Source organism: Pyxicephalus adspersus, chromosome 5 (assembly GCF_032062135.1).
Source record: "Pyxicephalus adspersus chromosome 5, UCB_Pads_2.0, whole genome shotgun sequence".
Lineage (NCBI taxonomy): Eukaryota > Metazoa > Chordata > Amphibia > Anura > Pyxicephalidae > Pyxicephalus > Pyxicephalus adspersus.
In genome coordinates this window covers 104,890,820-104,914,444 of record NC_092862.1, presented here as the reverse complement: position 1 = coordinate 104,914,444, position 23,625 = coordinate 104,890,820, and the positions used below count along the sequence as shown (strand labels likewise).

Here is a 23,625-nt window from a genome sequence, read left to right as displayed (position 1 = left end):
CATAACAACATCAGAACAGAAAGAAGAGGAGGTACATAAGTATTCTGCTAGGGGACCAAATGGCCTCTGTAATCCAGGAACATCTTCTAGTTGAACCAGGTAGACTTAAATGTCTTACCCCACCCATGAATACAAGAGGTTAAATCTTCCATCAACATTGTTTCAATAACCCATCTATACTATAGACCAAGCGAGGGGCAGATGGTAGACTTTCAATACATAGGGATGTATGCCCTAGCTGCCACAACTAAATGTTTCACCAATGTAGAAAGAATTTGACAGGAAGTGAGCTATGTAAGAGAAGGAAAAACACAGATCATGAGGGATCGCATGATCAGTAAAAGTAATACTTTATAAATAATCCTGTGTGAGTTAGAGTCTCATTCCACTGGTACTATGTCAGGAGAAATCAATCACAAATATAATCTGTTTCCTTAGGGTTGCTGCAATTTAATGTGAGAAAGAGTACAGTAGTATTTAACAACATTTTTATTATTATTTTTTTTTTTAACATTTCAAGCCATGACATTATATGATGCAGGGCCAGAGTTTGTATAATTTTACTTCTACTTCAAATTATTTTAAGGCAGATCAATAAACAGTATAAAACTGGGCATATGGCTGCAATCCAATTATTATTTAGATTTACAATAAACTAGTAGTGTGATAACCTGATAGGATGTAAACTAGGTGTTCATGTAAAAGTTTTGCAAAACCATGATATACAGTTTGTGGCCAGATTTACAGAAGATAATTAGTACTTAAATACTGCACACCACTTTTCTATCTTAAATCATTTGGATTTTTAGAATTATGAAAAAAAAAAAAAAAACACCACACTTAATAACTGACTCAGCAATGTGTTTATTTATAGGTTTTCATTTTATGTACACAACACTTGAGAATCTGGTAAAAATAAAACATTTTGCAAAAATGTACATATCAAATTAAAAGAGTGAAGTAGCAAAACAACAATATCCATAGTTTAAAGGGTAAATGACAAGTCAAGTAAAAAAAAGTATTCTGCTGATCACCCAACCGCTGTAAGGGCCAGATCTGGCATTGCTATAATTTTATCCTGGTGCCCACCAATAAATTAAAATCCCACGAAGCCTATGGCCAAAGGCCAGGTTATAGAAAGCCCTAATTGGCTCTGTTTTTTTAGGCAGCCCTTTTAGTAATAGCCAATTTTTCAAAATCAATTAATGTTGACACAGAATAAAGTGCTACATATAGTGGTGGGCATGATGACCTAAGAAAAGGAAAACCTAAAAGGAGTGACTGGTCTTAAAAAAAAAAGCAAAGGAATGCTTTTTATTGCCAACCATAAAATTAGGCAGACAATGTTACACAACATTCCACACATTACTGGTGATCAGCTTCATGAATACATTTTTCTTGTTTGTCTGGAGGTAAGTGTTAATACTTTTAACTAACATGTTCACATTAAGAGAGTCATACAATTTCCTTAGGGTTCTAATTAATTCTCAATGACCTTGGTCAAAGCAGGGCAAGTGTACAGAGACAACCCATGACTGCAGGTATGATATATGGAGATTCATGCTACCTTAAAAGTAGTAATTACAAATATTGAAGCCATTTCCTAAATGTTACATGATTCCATTGGTCTAATTCCACGTGGTGTGAAAGAAACAACTAACAGTACACATAACCACACCATTTTCAGGTGATTAAAGCCTAGGACCGGACTGTAGACATATGCAGGGCACCAAAGCAGCTTGTCCTTTCAGAAAATGTATTAAATTGCTGTCGGAAATGGAGACAGACAGAAGACCTACACCTCCCAACTAAATACAGACAAGATAAACAGAGTCATCCCTTAAAACTATAATTATGTAAGGTGTGGAGTTCATACCATTTGGTAAAATCATCCTTTTTTAGGTATGATAGTGGCATTTCAATTTCATACCAAGGTAAATAGGCTATGTAAAATATACAGATAATATTGAGACACTGCAACTATTAGTAGAAAGGCGAGTTTACCTTCCTACATTTTTATCACCCACTAAGAAAGTTGTGATCCTAGCGGTCAACCCTAAAATGCAATGTTACAGGGGGTTTAGGATGCTACAGGCTGTAAACTGGGCATCACTAATAACAAATAAAGGTATTGACTCATGATTATCCTTATACAGCACTTAGTGAACAACCTATGTATTTTTTATTATGAAACAAAATGTGTTATCTTTACCTTGGTTGGGAGCAGTGGTGTGAGAAGTTTTTCTGGTTCAGTCTTGACTTAGATCAAGTCATTGTGCTGTATACACCTGACAACTTAAAGGGAAACAACAGTTTAAACTATGGTTTTCAAATGACAGAAGTACCAAAGCTACCAGTGTGTAACAGACTATATGTTGTGAACCACAAAAAGTTGTAAAGAGCTTAAAAACACTCAATACATATACACACAATTGTTGGTTATGGACAATGTCTTGGTTGCGTACCCATCACAAAAATAAAACCAGAAAACTCCCTCCTTTACCTTTCATTGTTCAATAAACATTTGAGAGACCTAAACAATCTGAAATCCGCAATGTTTATAGTGCCACTATAACTTTAGAGCACAAAATTACAACCTCCAGCACAACAATGGCAAATGTGGCATTGCCTGCAGTAATACAGTGAGTTCTTTTGTTAACACGGTGGGTATTATGAAACCATGTATCGAAGAGAAAAATGCCCTTAAAACATTCTAATCATTCAGACCATGTGCTTTCTACATGGTTCTAAAGAGCTATTTTACAACTATTGTGGCACAGATACCAAACAGATTTACCCTTCCAGATTCAGTTCCCTAGAATATTATGACAACTCTCTTGGAGACATAATAAGCCACAAAATAGAAATGCCACTGTATTACTAAAAGGTAAACAGTAACATTTTACATTGTTCAATTTTCCTAAGCATTTAAAAACACTGATAAGGACTTTAGAGGGGTTTTACATTTCTAATAAATATGCCCTGGTACATTTTAAAAATATAGTGCAATTCCCTTTTCCAATGCAAAAAGAAGTAAGCAGTACCGCTTTTATGCAATATTAAAACTAGTACTTTGGATTTGGTACGCTTCTACCTAAAGTGCTCTTCTGACTCTACCATTATAAAAAAGCTTAGTCTTCAGTTCTGTGCAATGATACATTGAAATTCAAAACCACATCTATATGTATGATGCAAAGAAAAAACAAATAATATGTTAACAGCAAAACACAGGCCTCATTTAAAAGCATAATTGTTTGTTATAACATGGTGTACCTTGACACATTTACTTCTAACTTTTGCATTACTGGCAGTTTCATAAATCTGGTGTTTGGAAGACACATCACAGTTTTAAAGGAAGTACTCTAATCAAGACATTATACTGTTATGGTGCCAACTTCTATAATAAAATCTCAAACCCTGTTTTTAATCTGGAAATCCTGCCAATAACACATTTCCTATCCTACTGTGACTCACTCCTGCACTGTATCTAGAGGAAACCATGGTTGTCACCAGGCTAAACTAATCTCCCCATGGCCATTTCTGAAAGAAAGAAAACATTCAGCCACAGTGTGGAATGAACATACAGATGTAAACCAACCTGCTGAGCCCTTTATGAATCAGTTTGGGTTTGGGCAAGTAATATGTCAAAAACCTTACATGAAAGGTAAAACTCCCAGAAATGCCTTCAAAATATGGTGTACAGTCTGCTTGTTTTGTATGTTAATGTAATTAAAGCAGCAATTTTAACTAGTACCGTATTTTAAGTCCTGCAAGTTGTCAACTAGCTGCATTTTGAAGTGCTCTAATGCAAAAAATGCATAAAAATATATGTACTAGGGTCAAGGTATTGCAGATCTAGGTGTATGTTTAAGTATGTGTAATTGCCATAGTTACAGAGGTAAAATGTATTAGGATTTGCTTTTCCAGTTCCAAGGTATACACAAATCTCCATCTTGTAGAATCGAGTAGCAATGAGAGACACAGAGATGCAGCCCATCAAGACAAGGCAATGGTTCCTCAATCAGATTTCGACAACAGTCAATCATTTGTATGTTGGTGACATCGGTCTCTTTATACAGGCGGCTCAGAGATGTTCTGTCCTTGCAAACTTTGGTCAGCTCCTGTTCTTCAATGTTTAACCTACATTAAATGAAATTTATGTTTAGACACCTAGATCACATTATGGAAGAGAAGAAATAAAGTTACGTATGTATATTACCCCAAATTAAAGGATAATACAAGGAATTAACACCCAATGTGAAGAAGGTTAGATTTTATTTTTAAAATCTTTGCTGAATGCAGCAACCCTTTAGGCGACCCTGTAGTTTTGACCTATGAATAGCATCTTATGTGGAAAACTAACCCCAGAAATGTGTTCTGATTAATGCCAAAAGTCTTAGTAGCCAACTCGAATACATCCAAGTTATAATACTTGATAAAGGCAACTCACTCTTCACTTCTTTTTAGGTTGTATCTGGCTTTCTCTGCATGCGTCTGAAGAAACCATTGCAGGGATGTTGGATCACTTGCAGAAGGAATGCTAAAATGTCCCATATCATGCAACCGTGGCACAAAACGATCACTGAAATAGGAAAAAAAAAAATAGCAGCAGATTATAAAAAAAAGAAATAATATATGGAGGTGGGCACTACTAAATTAGAAGTTAGATTGAAGTGTCGAGTTTATCTAGTCTTTGGTTTGACACTAGACAGACTAACTTTAAACCAGTGACTGGAGCAGCTCTAAAGTCCAAACCCTTCCAGCAAATGATTGTTTTATGCGGTCCATAATATGTTACATAAATTTTACCTCTTTCAAGTCCTCTTGAAACTCCCTAAAACACACTGGCTTTTTATTTTACATCACACTAAATATAAAATATTTCTGCACACACTGATCGCAGCACTTTTCTTCAATACTTTCTGAGTTATGGACCTGGAGAAAGATGCAAATCACTTCTTGATTTACTTGTGGCATGCTTGTTCAATATAGCATTAAAGGTAAAGGATCGGCAAGCAAGTAATTGCAAAGGAGAGGGGTTAAAGCAGCATGCATAGGTTTCTCAAACTAAAATGGTAAACATGTTAGCCATGCCAAAAAAAATTACTGCAGGCTGCATATGTCACAAATTAATTTGAATTTTTCTTGTGCACATACCAGAAGGCAACATTTTTTTGATTGAATTACATATACCATTACAAACATTGAGGACTTCAGTATTATGTACAGCAAGCTTCACAAACCATTTGCAAAAGCTTTACACAAGTGCTTAAAGCAACCTTCAGCTCCAGCTTAGGGATGTTAAAACACAAACCTAAATGGGGATGCTGGCTCAGATTTTAGTGTTCATGCTTACGGAAGACTGCTAGCAGTTTGTTTGGCAGCCTATGTTCCTAGGAACATCTATGTTTAAGATATACGTAAACGCAAAAATAAATATATCCTATTTGCTCTCTTTTGGTCTGCTAATATAGAATAAAAACATTCAGTGCTTTATTTGTTCAATGTGTAAAAAATACATGTAGTTTTTTTAGTTGATAAAATCCTGTGTTCAAGAAGTGGAGGAGAGGGCTGTAATTAATCCGAAATGAATTAAGCAAGGCTGACACCACATGCTTAGGAGTGTAGGGCAGAAAGTGCAATTGTGTTGTGAAGGGAATGTAGACACTATATTTATGCCACATCAACAGGTATTTTTCTGTAATTGTAGCATGTTTCAAGGGATACCACCTAGGAAGTGTGCATATGTTTCAGTATTGTTCTAATTTTTTTTTGCCTTGAAATACACTTTACCATCTCCAAGAGGAATCAGAAAAATTATTTTACAATGACGTTGATCAAGGCTGGCTAAGAGCTTTTGCAAAATCTTGCTGTACATAATGCTGAAATCTAACAGTAACATCTATATTAAACAGATAGTACATGGTAATCTATAAATTCCAAAAAAAATCACTAGGGTATGTCCAACCTCTCAGTTGTTATTTCTACATTATTAAATAAAAGCATGTAAATTGAAAGATTTACATTCTTGAAATACAATCTTAAAAAAGGGTAAAAAGGACATATCAATTTATTCTTTTTTTTATTATCCAATATTCACTTTTACTTTGAGCCATCAGCTAAAAGACAAAACAGCAGTTTTGCCTTTATCCCCAGCATACAGAGAACATAGTTCTATTTGCCTTAAGCAGCCATGGGAAATACGTGGGGCAACCAAGCCAGAATATCGGTTTTAGCTCAGTAAATGTGAGCAGACCTAAATGTCAAATTGTTCTTGGAAGTTCAATGTCTAACCCCATTTGCATATTATAAATCTGCCACCTGCTTAACCATTGGAAGCTTACATGGTAAGAAAATTGCTTAAATAAGAACAACAATGTTTGCAGGGCATGCCTTATACAGTTATGTAAAGGAAACTATAGTACTGCTCAAGGTGGCATTTTTCCTCTCCTATATTATACTCTGAATATCCAGATGGAGTTTCAGTGTTCTTACAATCCCTGTAAAGTTCACAATATGTTCAAGTGGACCTTGTAAAAAAAAAAAAAAAAAAAAAAAACACTAACTTTTCAAGAATCATCTGTAGGCCTCTAAGACTGCGAGGATGGATAGAAAGTCTTCTTTTCAGCAGCTTGTTACAGAAGGCATCTAGGGATAAATAATATTGCTCCATGGTCAGCATTGGTTGTAGCTCTTCAATGTGCACTATTTCCATGCCTCCTAATAGATTGCCGATCCTCTCCTGGAGTTGCAGTACCTTTCTTTGAAGGAGGTAGTAGCTTGGTATACTTTCAAAGAGCTTATTAAGGGAAGTTGCAACATGTAACTTTAATGAGTGAAAACCAGAGTGATACAGATGACACACAGAACATGCAATTTGGAATTCTGGTGTGACCATGATGAATTTGTAAAACTGTGTGTGTCGGAAAATGGATGTGATAGGGCATTAACCTGAACACTGATACACATGTAAAATTGATTGGAAAACATTTTTCTCACATAATAAAAAAAGCATACACACTTCTACCCAACACATATTCTTTACAGATATGCAAAACATAATATATTACAGTAAATCCATAACTTGAAACAAAGAAATTCTGGGAACTTTTCTTTAAAAGGGAACTCTAAGACAGCCTTAGAGTTGCCACAGCCTTCTAAAGGTCCAAGAGTATGTGTGCTGCTAATAAATACAAAGCTGCCTTTTTCCGGCTGTGGGGATAAATACAATTCTGCATTACTTCTGCTGAGCGGTGTGGAGATATACAAATCTGCATCATAGGAGAAAGATGTGCACACCTGCTGCCGCTTTTACTTGGAACTGAAGATAGAATCAACACAAAAGCCTGCCTGTCATTTAGCAATGCAGAAGTTTTTGTTTGTGTTCGACAGTTTTGCTAGCAATTCTGATATATTTATCACTAAACGAGCCTTAGCTTTTGGTTTGGCAAACATGACCCCAACCACTTTTTGTGTGTGTATGTTTTAGTAGCATAGTGCAATGTCTTAGTAGCATAGTGCAATGTCTTGAGTCAATCTAAATATTTAGTATATATGGCACATGGTCTGTCCCATTGCTCCTGTTTTACATTGAGTTGACACATTTCCTCACTATATGTTCAAAATCATCTAAATAAACCAGCAAAGACTAAGACATCATTTTATTTAATTGATAAATAGCCTCATGGACTAACAGATTATTTTTCCCAGGCCCTAGGGAATTGAAAACATATTGAGCCTACTTTGAAGGGACACACTGACAGAACATTATTGTTAAAGTCTCCTGTATGCTATAAAACATAACGTTTGCCTACAATATGGTTATAAATCAAACACTAAAACATTTCAGCAGCAAATTGCAAGCATCCGGCACCTACCACGTTAGCTTTTTTGGTTTTAGAGCTACCTAAAGCGTTTCTCTTTCATCCTACTTGTCAAGGCCAGAATATTAAAATGACGGTTTGGTGACTATATTAGAACACACAAAAATAATGTTGAATCAAATCAACAATAGTAAAGGTGAGGCTGGGCAGGCAAGTAATTTTGAGCAATGGGCAAAATCAAGAATTTAAACTTCTCTAATGGTTTACCTTTTATACAAAATTACCCATGGATCAAGGCATCTCCTGTAACCGAACGTGGATGCTAAGATTCATTAAATTCAAAATTAAGTACAGGGAATTCAAAAGGGGAAACAGCTTTTAGGTTTATAAAGTTTTGGGTCTTCTCTCTCCCTGAACCATCTTGCATCTACATTAAAATCAGTACAGAATAAATTTGGACCTAGTACACATGGGATACCTCCTATCCAAGAAAAAAGTAAGTCACAAGGAGGTGACCCAATTGTAAGTGATATTATGTTGTGTGTGTACGAAATATCGAAGGGATCTCTTTTCATTTAAAGGAAAACAATGAGAGGGGCAGATTACTGCACGCATGTGTGCAGCCTTTTAGAACTTCTGGCCGATTGATAAACAGAAAATTGCTTGAATTGTTTATGGAGCACAAAATTTGCAGGGGATTATTATGTCTTGCATTTTTTTTTATATCCTGTGTGTCTTCTCTTTATAAACCTCTCAGTTTAGGCCAGAAATACACCAAGTTCTACTACTCAATGTACATGTGAAAACAATATTATTCAATGACATTCTATTTCACATACCCATGCATGTTTGTTTAGGAATACCCCTCCTTTGTTACAAAAAGGAAAGCAAAAGGATTCCCTGACCAACAGTTACATGTAAAAAAGTGGGGTGGACAGTATATCTGAATAATACCTTAAAGCAGCAAGCTGGTAAGTTGTGTGTGCCACTATAAACCAATGCTTCTTCAGCACCTCCTTAACCTAGACAAGGCTGAAATAAGCACCAATATTTCTGTGCAGACTGTGCTTATGCATATGAAGGCAAGTTCTGACCACGGACAAGGCAAGAGTTAGAGAAGAGACGACTAAAGATTGACTGTGGCTTACCCTGGTCCACTGGTGATGGACATCTGTGGTCCCCAGCATAATATGTCCTGCTGCACTCATGCATGTTAGATCTGTAAATATCAATGTGTGTCCTAAACAGAAAAATATAATAATACAATATTAGCCACACGGTCAAATTTAATACTTTAGTCACATTTATTTGCAAAGTCACATTTATTTGCAAAATGAAAAAAATACAAATACAAATAAATGTCCAATAACCATGGCCTGCTGTGTCTTTCTCTTATGTAAAGGATTCCACAGAGAATAATATGAACCAGGTCCACTTTCAAGTTCAGTAGCGCAGCACTGAAATGTTTAAATAGGAGTACAGGATGCACGGACACAGTAGTCCATGCTAATCCTATCTACCTAATGGCACTTGCTAGATACCTAATGTAAACTAAAGTCCGACTCTGGAAATTGGCAATCAGGCAGGTGTTGTCAAATTTCACACACAGCTCAGCCTTTGTTGCCAGGGATACCTGGCAATTCTGGCTTCCCCGGAGGGTGTCCGGGCTGGGTGAACTCCCCTGCCTCTGTGCAGGAGCCAAGTCAATCTGGCTCATCAAGATGACCGAAGATCGGAATGTGGAGAAGAGGGAAGAAGACGGCAGTGTCTGAGACCCAACGGGGACAGGTGAGTATTGACTGGGTTTAGTTCCGCATTTAGTACAGGTGGGGGCAAAGAATAACTATGCTCTACATTGAATATACAGAAATCCTACAAGAACTAATAGCACAGATCTGTCAGTTATCTGACTGCATTACCAAATGACACATAGACATATTATTGCAAGCAATTGTAATTCGTACAACAGTGTAAGCTCGACCTATCCATCACCATCTGAATGAAAAGAATTGTTATGGCAGGAGACCCAGGAGGACCCCACTGCTGCCACAAACAAACAAGCCAGATTGGAGTTTGCTAAAACTCACCTATGGAAGCCACAATCCTTCTGGAGAATGTCTTCCGGACAAATGAGACAAAAATACAGACTTTAGGTAACACAAATCATTTGAGTGTTTAGCCTTCAAAGAAAAGAACACGGTCCCTTATAGTCAAACATGGACGTGGTTCACTGATGTTTTGGGATCGCTTTGCTGCTTCAGACACTGGTAGTCTTGACAGTTTGCATAGTATTAAAAAATCTGAAGACTACCAAAGAATTCAGGGGCACAATGTAGGGCCCAGTGTCAAAAAGCTGGTTCTCAGCTGGAGGTGATGGGTCTTACAGCAGGACAATGACACAAAGCATACTTCTAAAAGCACCCAGAAATGGTTTAGGACAAAGCGCTTGAGGGTTCTGAAGTGGCCAGCATTGATTCCAGATCTAAATCCCATGAGCACATGTGGAGAGATCTAAAAACATCATTTGGTAGAAGGAACTCTTCAAAAACCTAGAGCAGCTGAGAGATGTAAAAGACCATTGTACTGTTATTGACAAAACAAATAAAAATAATTGAAGATAAAAGACTCATTGTTTGCTACAGAAAGCGAATAAATTCAGTTATTTCTTCCAAGGGGTATGCTACCAAGTAAAAAGTTGAGGGTGCTAATTTTGTCCAGGCCATTTTTGAAGTTTTTGGGTGGAATGTCTTTTTTTGTAATTGCAACAATATTCTGGGAGAAGCGGTGCATTTTCTGACATATATGCAAGGGTGCCAATATTTTTTGCCATGACTGTACAAAATCACTATATACAATCACTATATACAAATCCAGTAAATCACAAAATGTAAAACCTTTTTAGTACGATGAAGTGTATAAGGTTTATTTACCTTTTGCTATCTTTAGAGACTCACTGCTTTGTTGATATAGTCGATTTAGGCTTTGTAATTGCCCACAACGGTGAGATAAACCCCAGCTTCTCTGCCACCTGTAAAAAAAAAAAAATTATAAATATGAAACTTCTTGTTGGTAAAGTATTAAAAAAAAATCAAAATATTATGAAATATTTGATAACTGACATTTCTGCATATTTTCTGTTCTAAGGATAATATAGACAACATCTCATTAGCTGTAGTAGGATTGACCTCTGAGCTCCGATACTAGCCCTTCTACTTGTGTCTTGTGTTGCCTAGCAGCAGTTTGCAGTGAAGCGTATACTATCTGCACATGCACAAATGCCAATGTAGCACAGAGGATGACAACTGCTTGTTCTGAATCCTTCTATCCGGAGAATTAGGCAATAGACATGCATGTTTTATCAAATAAATCTATGTATGTCAGCAATCTGCAAGTCTGTAGTTTTGCTGGCCAAGTGACTCAATACATTTCAAATATATAATATAGATATAAATAATAAAGATAAATCTATATAAATATAGATTTTAGGGGCATTCTTTTTAACAGTATTTTATAGTAAATAATTTGAAAAGGACATGGCATTAAAGGGTAGACGTATATTGTTAAACAGAATATTTTTATTGTGTGGAACAACTATTTCATAAATACTAAAAAAAAATGTTGAATTTTGGATAATTTAGGAGTAATAATATTTTGTTGTTATGTGTTAATATAATACCACAATACTATACATAATCCATAGTCAAGTTGCCGACTGTCCCTTAAAAACTACAGTCGCAAACTTATGTTACGGTTTTTAAAATACTGTAATTTTGTACGACAGAGCCAGTCTCCTAGATTGTAGTTTTGGTTCACAATAGCTTACTGGATATCAGATAGCTGAAGCTTGTCTAACAAATCTTTCTTTAAATGTTCTAGTTCTTTCCTAAGTGGAATACTGCTTTGGAAATTCTTCAGGGCGTCGTCTTTGTTTTTTTGCAGCCACAAACTAAACGAAAAAACAAAAACAAAAAACTAGAGTTAAATTATTGGTAAAATGTGTTAAAGATGAACTATAAAACTGCTTACTGTGTTAGGCTATGTACACACGTCAGATAATCGCCTCACGGCTGATATCGGACGAGAATATGGCATGTGTACAGTGCTCGTCGTACGTCCTGGTGGATCCACGGATGACGAATGATCCATAGAGCAGAATGCTGCTGTATTTACAGCATTCGTTCATCATTGTTCAGTCTTTTGTCATTGGAAAGGATCATGAAAGATCCTTTCCAATGACAATTATTGCATGTGTTTACCCAGCCTTGGCTTGAGGTAAGCAGACTCAATAGGGTAAATACCATCAAGTATATTACATAATAAAATACATACATGTGTAAGTATTAACATAATATTATTAACAAAAAATTATGAATTTTAAGAATGACATTTATAAAGAGAATGATATGATGTGTTGACATTCAAGACCAATGAATCATGAGAACTCTCCACTTTAATTGAAATATTTATTGACTCAAAGACACTGTAAGAATTCAGCCTAGATTTATCCACTGTTTTTATTCATTAGGATGTAAACTCACTCATTCTTTGTTTCTCATATTAGTAAAGAACTAGAAGTATTCTCAGCCTTCAGCAAGGAAACACACAATAATTAAAAAAAAATGCTAGACTTTGTAAAAGAAATAACAGCAGTTAAAATTATTATTTTGGCTTTTTGTTATCCTGAAGTCATGTCACTGATATATAGAACTAAACAAGTAAAACATTCATAAAGCTAGGTAAAAGCAAAATATTTGGAGTTATCCTTTAAATCCTGACACAGTCAGTCTGGTTTACACGAAACACTATAATAAAATGATAAATTAAGCCCATTTTAACCTCTTCAAATAATATATAATAATACATTAAGAAGGTCCACTTTAATATGCTCAAGTGAGCAGCTAGCAAGGTACATGGTGCAAAAAAATTGTTCCCCAACTCCCTTGGATAAATGAGGTGCAATTCCTCCAGGCAACGTAAAAAATAATGATTTTGAGGTTACTTGCCTAACAGTTATCTTTGCTTTCTTTGCTTGTTCTAGTTCTTCTTCTGGGTCCTTGGTTCCAGTGAAGGCATAAAAAGACTTGTTCCACTTGATAGGTCTGTAAAATGTTGTTTCCTCTTTCTTAGGAGGGGTTGTACCTTTATCCGGACTTTGGACATGGTCTGTTGACAAGCTGCAGGAATTGAGAATACCCAAGACTGTGCTGAGTAGGTCTTTGCTATCTAACGTGAAGCTGACTGATCGGAATCCTGGCAAAAACAAACAGCAAATGCAGGTTTTTCTTGGTCAGCAGCTCAGTAAAAACATGAATCTAATAATATATATGGTGGTACAATATGATCAGGTCTCTTACCATTCTATATGCACATCCCTCAATGATAGAGATATCACAAGGTATTCCATGTGAACAAACCCAAACCTCTAAACAGGTACCAGGTACCATGGATTGTGGGATGTGAATGGTTTGTGTAAGCCTATGCCCTTCATTCCTTAGCACAAGAGGTCACTAGGAAACAGCTTACTTTTTCCCTATATTCAGTGCATACAAATAAATAGTTGTAAGTAAATAATAATTCATAAGACATATTTACCAATGTATTTATGCTGGAGTTGTCCTTTGACTGAATCTCGCAAAATGCAAGTTAATGTGAACTGGCTGGCTGAGTGATATCAGATATGAAAAACCTTTCTATCATTTACTGTAGTATATACACCTTTAGAAAAATGAAAACCATTATCAAGTATTTATGTTATGTTTATGTAATGTCCATAGGGTTTTTAATCTGGGATAAATTTATTCCCCCAGAGCAGGGGTCCTCAAACTACGGCCCGCGGGACGAATACGGCCCACTGAAGTTATCCATCCGGCCCGCCGGCTGCTGAGGCTGCTTCTCCTGCCTGAGTTCTGGCTGCCTGCCATCTGCACTCCAGGGAACCCGGTCATGTGACACCACTGTTGCCGGGGTAATGCTGGAGCTGTCGGGCTGAAGCCATCAGGCAGAGAAGGTATGAGCAACACACACACACATATACATATATATATATATATATATATATATACACATATACACATATACATACACACAGTTACGTCCATAAATATTTGGATGGAGACAACTTTTTTGTAATTTTGGTTCTGTACATTACCACAATACATTTTAAATGAAACAACTCAGATGCAGTTGAACTGCAGACTTTCAGCTTTAATTCAGAGGGTTGAACAAAAGATTGCAAAAAACTGTGAGGAACTAAAGCCTGTTTTAACACAATCACTTAATTTCAGGCTCAAAAGTAATTGGACAAATTAAAAAGCTGAAAATAAAATAATACTTTGTTGAAAACCCTTTGCTGGCAATGACAGCCTATAGTCTTGAACTCATGGACATCACCAGATGCTGGGTTTCCTCTTTTTTAATTCTCTGCCAGGCCTTTACTGCAGCGGCTTACAGTTGCTGTTTGTTTGTGGGCCTTTCTGTCTGAAGTTTAGTCTTCAACAAGTGAAATGCATGCTCAATTGGGTTCAGATCCGGTGACTGACTTGGCCATTCAAGAATACTCCACTGGTCATGGTTTAGGACTGTCCCTTTAAAACAAATTATCCTGGTAGAATTGAAAACATGAAAAAACATTTACAACTACCTGGGGCTTTGGACGATTCTTGCTCATTCTCAGAACTCTGCTCAGTTTCTCGAATATAAAATGTCAGCTGGGCTGGCCTATGTGAATGATGTCCAGGCCTCTGAAGATTCTCCAGGTAGCCATTTAACCTTTTTAGGGAGTTTTCATTGACCTCCTTGAAATATTAATGACAATATTGACTAACAAACAAATATTTTACTCATAATAACCAATATTACAGTCTCACCTTAAAGCTTGATTGAACCTTTACTATTATTTTAATGTAGACAATCTGCACATACTGTAAGAAGTATGGGGCTCTCTCTCTCTTACTTTTTCTTGTTAAGTGCTGAAATAGGGGTTCAAATTAAAAATACCCAGCAACTGGGAAGTAAGCACTAGGGGCTCTCTATTACACCAAGAAGACCACCCCTCTAATACTCTAACAGCAAATTTATTCTCCAATGGTCATACATTAGTTATTTATTTGTGGGTGAGCAAAAAAAACACATGTAGCACTTGTGAACTCTGTTTCTCATCCTATCAGCATATTACTTCTTAGCAACTGATTTCCACCTTCTTCTATTTCACCCCCAATCTGAGCTCTGCTATACAGTGCATTGCAAGATGCTCACACCAACTTAAATAGAGGTGCTCACATTGGTACTAATATCTAATAAGGAAAAACAATGTTTTTGTGTGAGAAGGAGTGGATGTCATTCAGTGTACTTACTCTTTCTCTTGGGTACTGACCAAAGAAGTCAGGGTGTACAGCAAAATAGAAAGGTCTTAGAGCAGTGGATGCATCTGCACCCGAAAGTTTCCTTGATTGGAGTAGATATGCATAAAGCACCTTACCCCAACAGAGCCTGAAAGAAAAGGACAGGCATTAAACACACTACATAGTGGTAGTATTCTTAGCTACTGTATCTATGTAAGAATATTCTTAACCCAACAACAATAAATGAATATATTACACCATACACCATACAGTCTTCAGATGTGGTGGCCTAATTAGTTTCCTTTTTCCAGGTTTGCTTTACTTTATTTTGAACCTTGCAATTCTGCTAATAACATACTTTCTGTCCCAGGGTGACAACACAAACCAACTGTACTGAATCTATGGAAGAACAGTGTTGTCACCCTAGGCTGGTCTACTGATTTGGACTACATACACGTCCTCCTTTCCATTATATAGTTGGAGGATATATAGTTCATAGAAAAGAACTGGGAAGCTGATAGCATTTTATTCTAAATTTCTCGTAGGAACAGCATGAATGTTTCTGTACTTTCAGAAAATGTAAGAAAGGAAACAAATGCACCCTCCACATCTAGGGACAGAAGCAGTAAGTTGCAGTTCCAGAATTAAAACAGCTAGCGGTAAATAAGGAATATGTTTAGCAATTTATTAGTTTTTTAATAGTTAATAGTTAGTTTTTTAATTGATTTAGCAATTTTTTAGTTATTAATTTACTAAAAAATATTTGCAAGGAACTACAGTTATTACATATTCAAAAGTTGTATTTTCGTAAAAGACAAAAATCATAAAGAAAACGCAAATGGACACTTTGCTAAAGGCATGTTAAACTCCTTTCTTCCCCTCTGGTCCATCACTATTCTTGTCTTCTCAATTTATCCATCACTACGGCTGGCATAATTTCACCTCCTGAAGTTGATACTTGTACATTACAGAAAAAAAGGCATCAGTGTTCCTGGTACAGGGTAGAATATTTTATTTTTTAAAAGTGTAGAAAATGTCTTGCCGTTTTGTAGCATTATAAATGCTTTACAATTCTAGCCTTAAAAACCCATGCAGCTCTGCTGCTGTACAGTGCACTCATTCCTGTTCAACACCAATCCTCCATTGGTGCCTGAAGACAGTTTAAATGAGAGATTTCTAGGGGCAGCTAGACAAAACATGGTATTGCAACACAACACAAAAGACAATGGTTTGCAATTTCAACCACTTGTGCTGAACTTTAAACAAACTGCTAAATGCAGAGGTGAAATGTAGAAATTGGAAACAACTCACCTGTCAAAGGATTTGTATTGTGGTCCATAAACTCCTGAGATTTATATAGTCCTGTTAGCACAACCAGGAGGCTTGTTTTTTTTTTTTTTTCTAACTGCAGGTATGTAATATAACTAGATCCTCCCCCCCCCCCCTAACCTGCGATTGAACAATTAAGGAAAAACAGCAGACTGATAAGCTTAACTCGGTTTCCCCTCCTATCAGCATATCATTTGTTGGCACATGGGCACTGCATCACAACTAATTGGCAACCTGTGCTGCTTCTCTCTCTTACAGTCCAAGTCCTGCCATACAATAAGCTTAGACCAACTCCAACTTTGACACTAGTTGCTTTTAAAAATACATTTGTTTTTTTTTTTTTGTTTTTTTATCAGCCTGGAGTTCAGCATTAAGCAACAGAGTAATGGCATCTGCATATAAGGGAGCATTTCTCCTTGATATAATATTTAATATTCTTTAACATGAAGCAACATGGAAATCAAATACTATATTTAGAAATAACCAAACACATACTGTATTCTGAAAACTGCTTATTTCTAAAAACCACCTTCAGGTCAGCAATGTGTCACTCTATGTGATTTTCAAGACCGCCCTGTATGAAATATGAATGATTGAGGTCAACTTCAAGTTCTTACCTTTTTGTGACTTTGCAACCACCAAACATGTCAGATTCACAGTGTAACTCAACATGCAGAAGTCAAAGAAGAACCTTAAACAAAAGCAAAAAGAAAATGTGAGCAAGCATTTGAAGACACGGGAGCTCTTTATACTCGGCAGCTCTTTACACTTCATTGCAGTGGGAGACAAATCTTTAGAACCACTAAAACAAACTCAAAAAACAAAAAAAAAAAAATACTTGATAGAAAATAACTTTCCTAGGATAAAGGATAACTACAACAGGAAACTCCACAAACTAAATCTTTTAACAGGACTATCTATAATGTTACTATTCATTGGTATATTTTAAAGTCTAAAAGCATTTATATTTAAAATGACTCTGATGCTAATATTGAAAAGTATGTTAAAAAGCACTCCAAGCAAACACCAAGGTTATTACAAACAATGTTCTCTCTAGGTCTTTAACTGCAGGCTAAAATTTCTTGCATTTGACACACTCTAGGAGTGCTGGATGCCAGGGACAGGCTACAGACACATTTTTACTGCTTCCAAAACATCACCACCAAGAACTGACTTGACTGTTAACTTGTCAATGAACATACATAAACAAGTTAATCCATGCTAATCAGTTTACCTGCTGTGTTATACCTGATCAGTTAAAGTGGAACTAAACCCCCCCTTTATACTTACCTGCTACCTTCTTGTCACAGATGTTGCCATCTTCTTCCCTCTTCTCTTTCTTGATTTGATATTCGTCCATCTAGGATGAAGATGAAGTATCATGGGTGCTCAAAAAGTCCCAGCAGACTATCCCAGAAACCAATGCTGAGCTGCGGATGAACAACTCTGTGAATTCTGACAGAAGAGACAGCGATCAGGCAGGTAAGAATGCTTTTTGCAGAAAGGACATCGCCTGTCCCTTTCTGCAATAAAGTCCTACCTGAGACCCAACTTAGAAAGTTCTACCAAAGTTTCTACTAAGGTAAAAGGCTCTGGAGAAAGGCAGATTCTCTATTTACATTCTGATGTTGGTCAGGTGACACAAGAAGCTGCAAAAAGAACCGTTTTGAATGTTTTGTGTAGAGCAATGATTTGGACCAGTGGTTGTTAGGACATGCAGGGGACCTAAACTGCAGCCCCTGATGTTGCCAAGGGGGTCACACATATTATTCAGTATCTGTAATGCTATAAGAACACTGAAGAAACTGTCTAAAGCTACATACACACTTCCAATTATTATCGTTGGAAAACGAACGACGAACGTTCATGCACGATATATATGAACGATCGTATAGCACCGATCCTGCACATAGAGTTAACGACACGATCGTTCGTAGATATTGTACACACAATAGATACGATCGTTTGAGCGATAGAGGAACTATGTGCACGACAGGAAAGTGAACGGACGTTCGTTCATCACGCATGCTCTGAACATGGACGATCAACGAACGACCGTACACACGAACGATGTTCAACGATCGTCGTCCAATCCGATCCGTCGGTCCGGTCGTTCGTTTCCAGCGACTTTCCTCGTTCGTCGGCGTCGTTGGTTACTTTTTTACAAACGATTTTTTGCCCAATCGATCGTTCGTCGTTCGATTGGAACGATAAAAATTGGAAATGTGTACGCACCTTTAGAGTGCAGACCTGCTAATTGAAATAATCAGACACAGGCAGTCATGCAAGTCATGCCAAATGCTGCTCGACTGTTTCCAGATTCTCCCTTTTCAAGTGCTCAGAGCTGATAATCTATTAGTCAACACACCTTAATGGCTAGTAATTATCCTTAAATTATCACCTAAACTTTTTACCCAGTAGCAGCTGCCTAAAGCTGCATACACTCTTGCAATAATTATCGCTGGAAACGAATGACTAACGACTGATCGTCCAAAAAATCGTTAACAATGAAAGTGAAAGTGAAACGCACGACCGTCCCGGCGGATCTGATTGAGCGACGATGGTTCACTTTCAATTGTGTGTACGGTCGTTCAGTGATCGTGGATGGTTCTGCAGTACACTTTCTCCTTTACATGTGGACTTCCTGCATAGTTCAAAAGATCATATCTAGCGCGTGTACATTATTGGTGGATTATATTTGAACGATCATATTGTTACAACATGTACATAACATGTAACAGAATTGTGCACAATACGATCGTTCAAAATAATCGTGCATAATCGTTATTTTTGTAACGACAATTATTGCAAGTGTGTTATATTATCAGAGAGGGCTGAAATGTGTGAATAGATGCTGTTTTGCTTACATTGTCTTTAGACAATAGCAGCAAGTCATTTGCCTTTCAGTGCCATCCTCTACACAAGCAGTCCTAAACAACAGAGCCACTACTTTCCTCCCTCTAGCCACAGAAAGGTAGAAGCTTTGGGACTTGATCCTTTTAATTGACATCGATAGGCATTACAGTGGGCATGGAGAAGCTGTGCTATCGTTTTCAATCGTATACAAGTGCATTTTTACTTTTAAGGTAACAGGTAGGTGCAAATGTTTGACCATATATGCTATCCCTATGATTTACTGCAGAATAATTAAGGTTCTAGTTGGGGCCCCTGGACATGGGCTGGGCCCTAGGCTCTGGCTTTGCACCTAGGCCTCACCTTTCCCATCCCCAGCAAGCTAGTGCCACTCTGCACACTGGAAGCTCTGTGACCTAAGCCTTAGCTTTCCTACCTCAAAGCCAACTTGGAAAATCCATGCCCCAGCTGGGCTGCCCAGACAGCATCACACAGCTTAAAACTAAGAGTCCTGAGTGCTCGTGCAGGTGAGTGAGCGGCCTAGGCTTCTGTCTGTGGCTATGCTGGAGACTGGGGGGCCACAAAAGAACAGTTCAAATAGTAAAAAGATTTCATCATCAAAAAAAAATTCATTAGTCATTTGGGATTGTAAAAATAAATTAGGGCACAAAAGTTCTTTGAGTGAAAAAAAGGAACTAAGCACTGCAGGTAATTTTTACAATTTACACATATGAACAAAGTTTTTCTTTTTTTTTGGGGAATTTAAAAAATAGTCTGCCTAGCGCACCAAAATGATGTTATCTGGCAGCACAGCTCAAGGAAACACATGAGCATTAAGGTTTGTTTGGGTGCTATACTGTGGCACAGAATTGAACCAACACTCATAATGGGCATAAAGACAGCTTGCCAGTTTGAACAGAGCCTTTGTCAGAACTGCCTCAGACATTTTTCGTCATGGCATGCCACAAACCCCACTGTAATATTACGATGATAAACTTCTCCCTGGACTAACATCACTGCACAAGTGTGGTTAGAGATCTGCTGTAGAGTGGTAACTTGTGTGCACATCGACCTTTGGCTGGACACACTCCTTTTAGCATGCAAACTGCTTATAAATACCCCCTTAGTATATCCGGAGCACAGTAATTAGAGCATATTTTGTGGATACGACTGTGGCATTTTTAGTGTTTATAGTAAGGTAACAGCTTGCATGATTATATTAAGAATTACTATTTTTTATAGCTAAAGCCAGCAGGAGCAGCAATCTGACCTATCTTACAGTAAAAATTATTCATATACTAAATAACTCCACTATGTTATACCTGATTGCATAAGATTTGTGATCTAAAGCCAGTGTCACTAAGAGGAAGTGACAAAAAAAAGAAGACGGCTAGGCACACTTCAGCTGCAAATCTGGTTCTTGCTGTTACATTAGTTTATTCACAGAGCACATTCCACATCAAAGGACAGTGCAATGTTTATTAGAGCAACATGTCCTACTCAGAAGTCAAGGACAAAGGGATTTAATTACCAACAAACTAAACTTAAAGGGAACCAGTCACAAGGGTGAAGCTGCAGGAATCCAAAAGTTAATTTCTCCCTTTAATAGCTGTTCTGCTTAACCCACGAAAGATTTATTGCCTCATCTTTTAGTTTCTTAGTCTAGTCCTAACTGGAGCTAAAAATCAAAAGCTCCAAAGAAGTCTTTTAGTTCTTCCCCATTCAACTGCCTGACTTCATCCGATAACTATCAGCAGGGGAGCAGACTTCAGTTAAACTCTGACCTTCTCTCAATTTTTACGGCTAAGGCTATGTACACATGTTCAATATTTGTTGTTGGAAAGGATCTTTTGTGAAAGATTCTTTCCAACAAAAAAACACTTAACAAGCATTGTAGATAGCACCGTTCTGCTATATGGAGAGAGTAGGGGGATGAATGACGAAGCGGCACTCCACTGCGCTTTCTCCCCTTCACTAGTATTAGGCTACGTACACACGTCTGATAATCAGCTCAGGGCTGATATTGTACGGGACTGTCGTGCGTACAGTGCTCGACGTCTGAATGACTGCCCTGACGCATCCATGGATGACGGACGAGGATCAATCATATTGAAAGTGATGAGGGGAAAGCGCAGTGGGGTGCCTCTCCGTTGTTCTCCCCTCCATAGAGAAGAACAGTGCTGTATGTATAGTGCTTGTTCATGCATTGTGCAATGGTGAAAGATCCTTTCCAACGACAATTATTGCATGTGTGTTCGTAGCCTTACGGTCATTTGTGGCGGATCCATGAACGATGGATTTCAGACGAGTGTTGTAAACACGCCAGATTCTCGTCAGATACTAGCCCTGAGGTGATAATTGGGTGAGAATCTGGCATGTGTATGTAGCCTTAGAGCAAGCTTTTATGCCCAACTTGCTGTGAAGTCTTTTGAAATTATAAAAATTGGAATAGGACAGCCATTTTGCAGAGAAAGGAATGGCAGTAAAGCAGAGCTTATTATTAGATGGAAGACTACATTTCCCATCATCCTGCATTACACAGGAAACCATGAGTCTACACAAGGAGGCAGGAATTGTAGTCATATGAAGTAGTAAGCAATTATCTGACCTCAACTGATTAACACCTCCCCGGGAGTATTCCTGAGTGTGGCTCGGGGTGAGCCACAGAAGGCTGTAACCCTGAGCCACACTCAGGGTGGAATTGAGAACTTACCTAGTCCTCAGAAGCCCGCGGCGTCCTCCAGCAATGCTGGCCTGACATCTAGGTCCACTTGGTGATGGCCGGCCGGTATCATCGTCCCCTAGCCTCGCATCCCGGGGTGTTAGCGTTGGAGACGCGAGGCCAGGCGATGCAGATGCCAGTTGGGTATGTGACGTGTGGGGGGGGGCGTGACCGGTGGAAAATTAGAAAGTTAGAGGTATTTTTAAATGTCAAATGTACCAATTTGACATTTAAAAAAACAAAATAATCATACCCTCAGGGAAGTTAACAGGTCCTTGTTCCAGTTTGGGTTTAGTTGTTTAAAGATGACCTATAGTTCCACTAATTAAAATTACAACCAGTTATTAATATTATTACACAAGATTTATATAGCACCAACATGTTATACAGTGCTGTACAAAGTCCATAGTCATGTCACTAGCTGTCCCTCAATCTAATGTCCCTACCATAGTCATATGTCTTTAATACAGTCTAAGGTCAAATTTAGGGAGAAGTTAATTAAACTAACTGCATGTTTTTGGAACAGTTAGGACATATATTGTCAAACAGACAGGTGACATCTCTTCTACAATAAAGCATACGTACCTGCCTGTTTGCACACTCTTTGGATGCTTGGAAATGCTGGGTATCCTGAGGCTGCTAGGGAAGACCTGGCCAATGATCTGTAAGCCTGGGTGAAGGTTCTGGGGTCCCGGACAGGTGAGTGTATATTAAAACACTGAAATCAGACAGGTGACATCTCTTCTACAATAAAGCATACGTACCTGCCGGTTTGCACACTCTTTGGATGCTTGGAAATGCTGGGTATCCTGAGGCTGCTAGGGAAGACCTGGCCAATGATCTGTAAGCCTGGGTGAAGGTGCTGGGGTCCCGGACAGGTGAGTGTATATTAAAACACTGCAATCAGACAGGTGACATCTCTTCTACAATAAAGCATACGTACCTGCCGGTTTGCACGCCCTTTGGATGCTGAGAAATTCTGGGTATCCGGGTATTTTTGGAGGCTGCTATGGAGGACACGGTGACCCGCCCAATGAACTGTAAACCTGGGTGAAGGTGCTGGGGTCCAAGACAGGTGAGTGTACATTAAAGCATTGCAATCAGGCTTGCAGATTTATTTCAGAAGGGACAACACCTGTCCACCCTACATTAAACACCTCATCTTGATACAATCTTATTGATGAATAATGTGTGAAATACCTGCACCTTACCATACTGTACATCCCACACACACATAATACAATAGCCCTTCGGTCACTTTAAGTGTGGGTGTGCCATTCACAGAGCAATCTACCACAACATCCAGCATTGTTCCCTGCAGCCTCCCATACACCCACAATATTACTTTTGAATGTCAGCGCACCTCTACACCCTCCAACCCCCTGTCTGCTCCGTCCCTGGTACTCCTCCACACATTATACCGCAGTACCTGCTGCCAGCAGCCGTCACCATGCCATAGCACCCAGCCAAACCTCGCTGTTTATTTCTGCCCTGATATCTGAGCCTCTCAGAACACTTCCTGGTGTTTGTCACGTGTCCTCGTCCTACTCCAATCCCG

General features: G+C 38.0%; 1 protein-coding gene across 5 annotated transcripts; it reads right to left on the bottom strand.

Moving 5' to 3' along the window:
- Positions 1 to 844: 844 nt before the first annotated feature.
- On the bottom strand, positions 845 to 23,625 carry TCAIM (T cell activation inhibitor, mitochondrial). Of its 5 annotated transcripts, XM_072412362.1 has the most exons (12): positions 23,497 to 23,567; positions 23,011 to 23,126; positions 17,110 to 17,183; positions 15,176 to 15,311; positions 14,461 to 14,617; positions 12,827 to 13,073; positions 11,647 to 11,769; positions 10,754 to 10,851; positions 8,972 to 9,063; positions 6,567 to 6,826; positions 4,451 to 4,582; positions 845 to 4,140 (listed from the first exon to the last, which is right to left on the bottom strand). In XM_072412362.1, exons 3-12 carry the CDS (start codon positions 17,136 to 17,138, stop codon positions 3,909 to 3,911), a joined length of 1,506 nt encoding a protein of 501 aa, XP_072268463.1. In that variant the 5' UTR covers positions 17,139 to 17,183; positions 23,011 to 23,126; positions 23,497 to 23,567; the 3' UTR covers positions 845 to 3,908. The 5 variants fall into 5 exon arrangements, with proteins under 5 accessions (XP_072268463.1, XP_072268462.1, XP_072268465.1 ...); XM_072412361.1 differs by lacking the exon at positions 23,011 to 23,126 and having other exon boundaries at positions 23,497 to 23,625; XM_072412364.1 differs by lacking the exon at positions 23,011 to 23,126 and having other exon boundaries at positions 6,567 to 6,799; positions 23,497 to 23,625.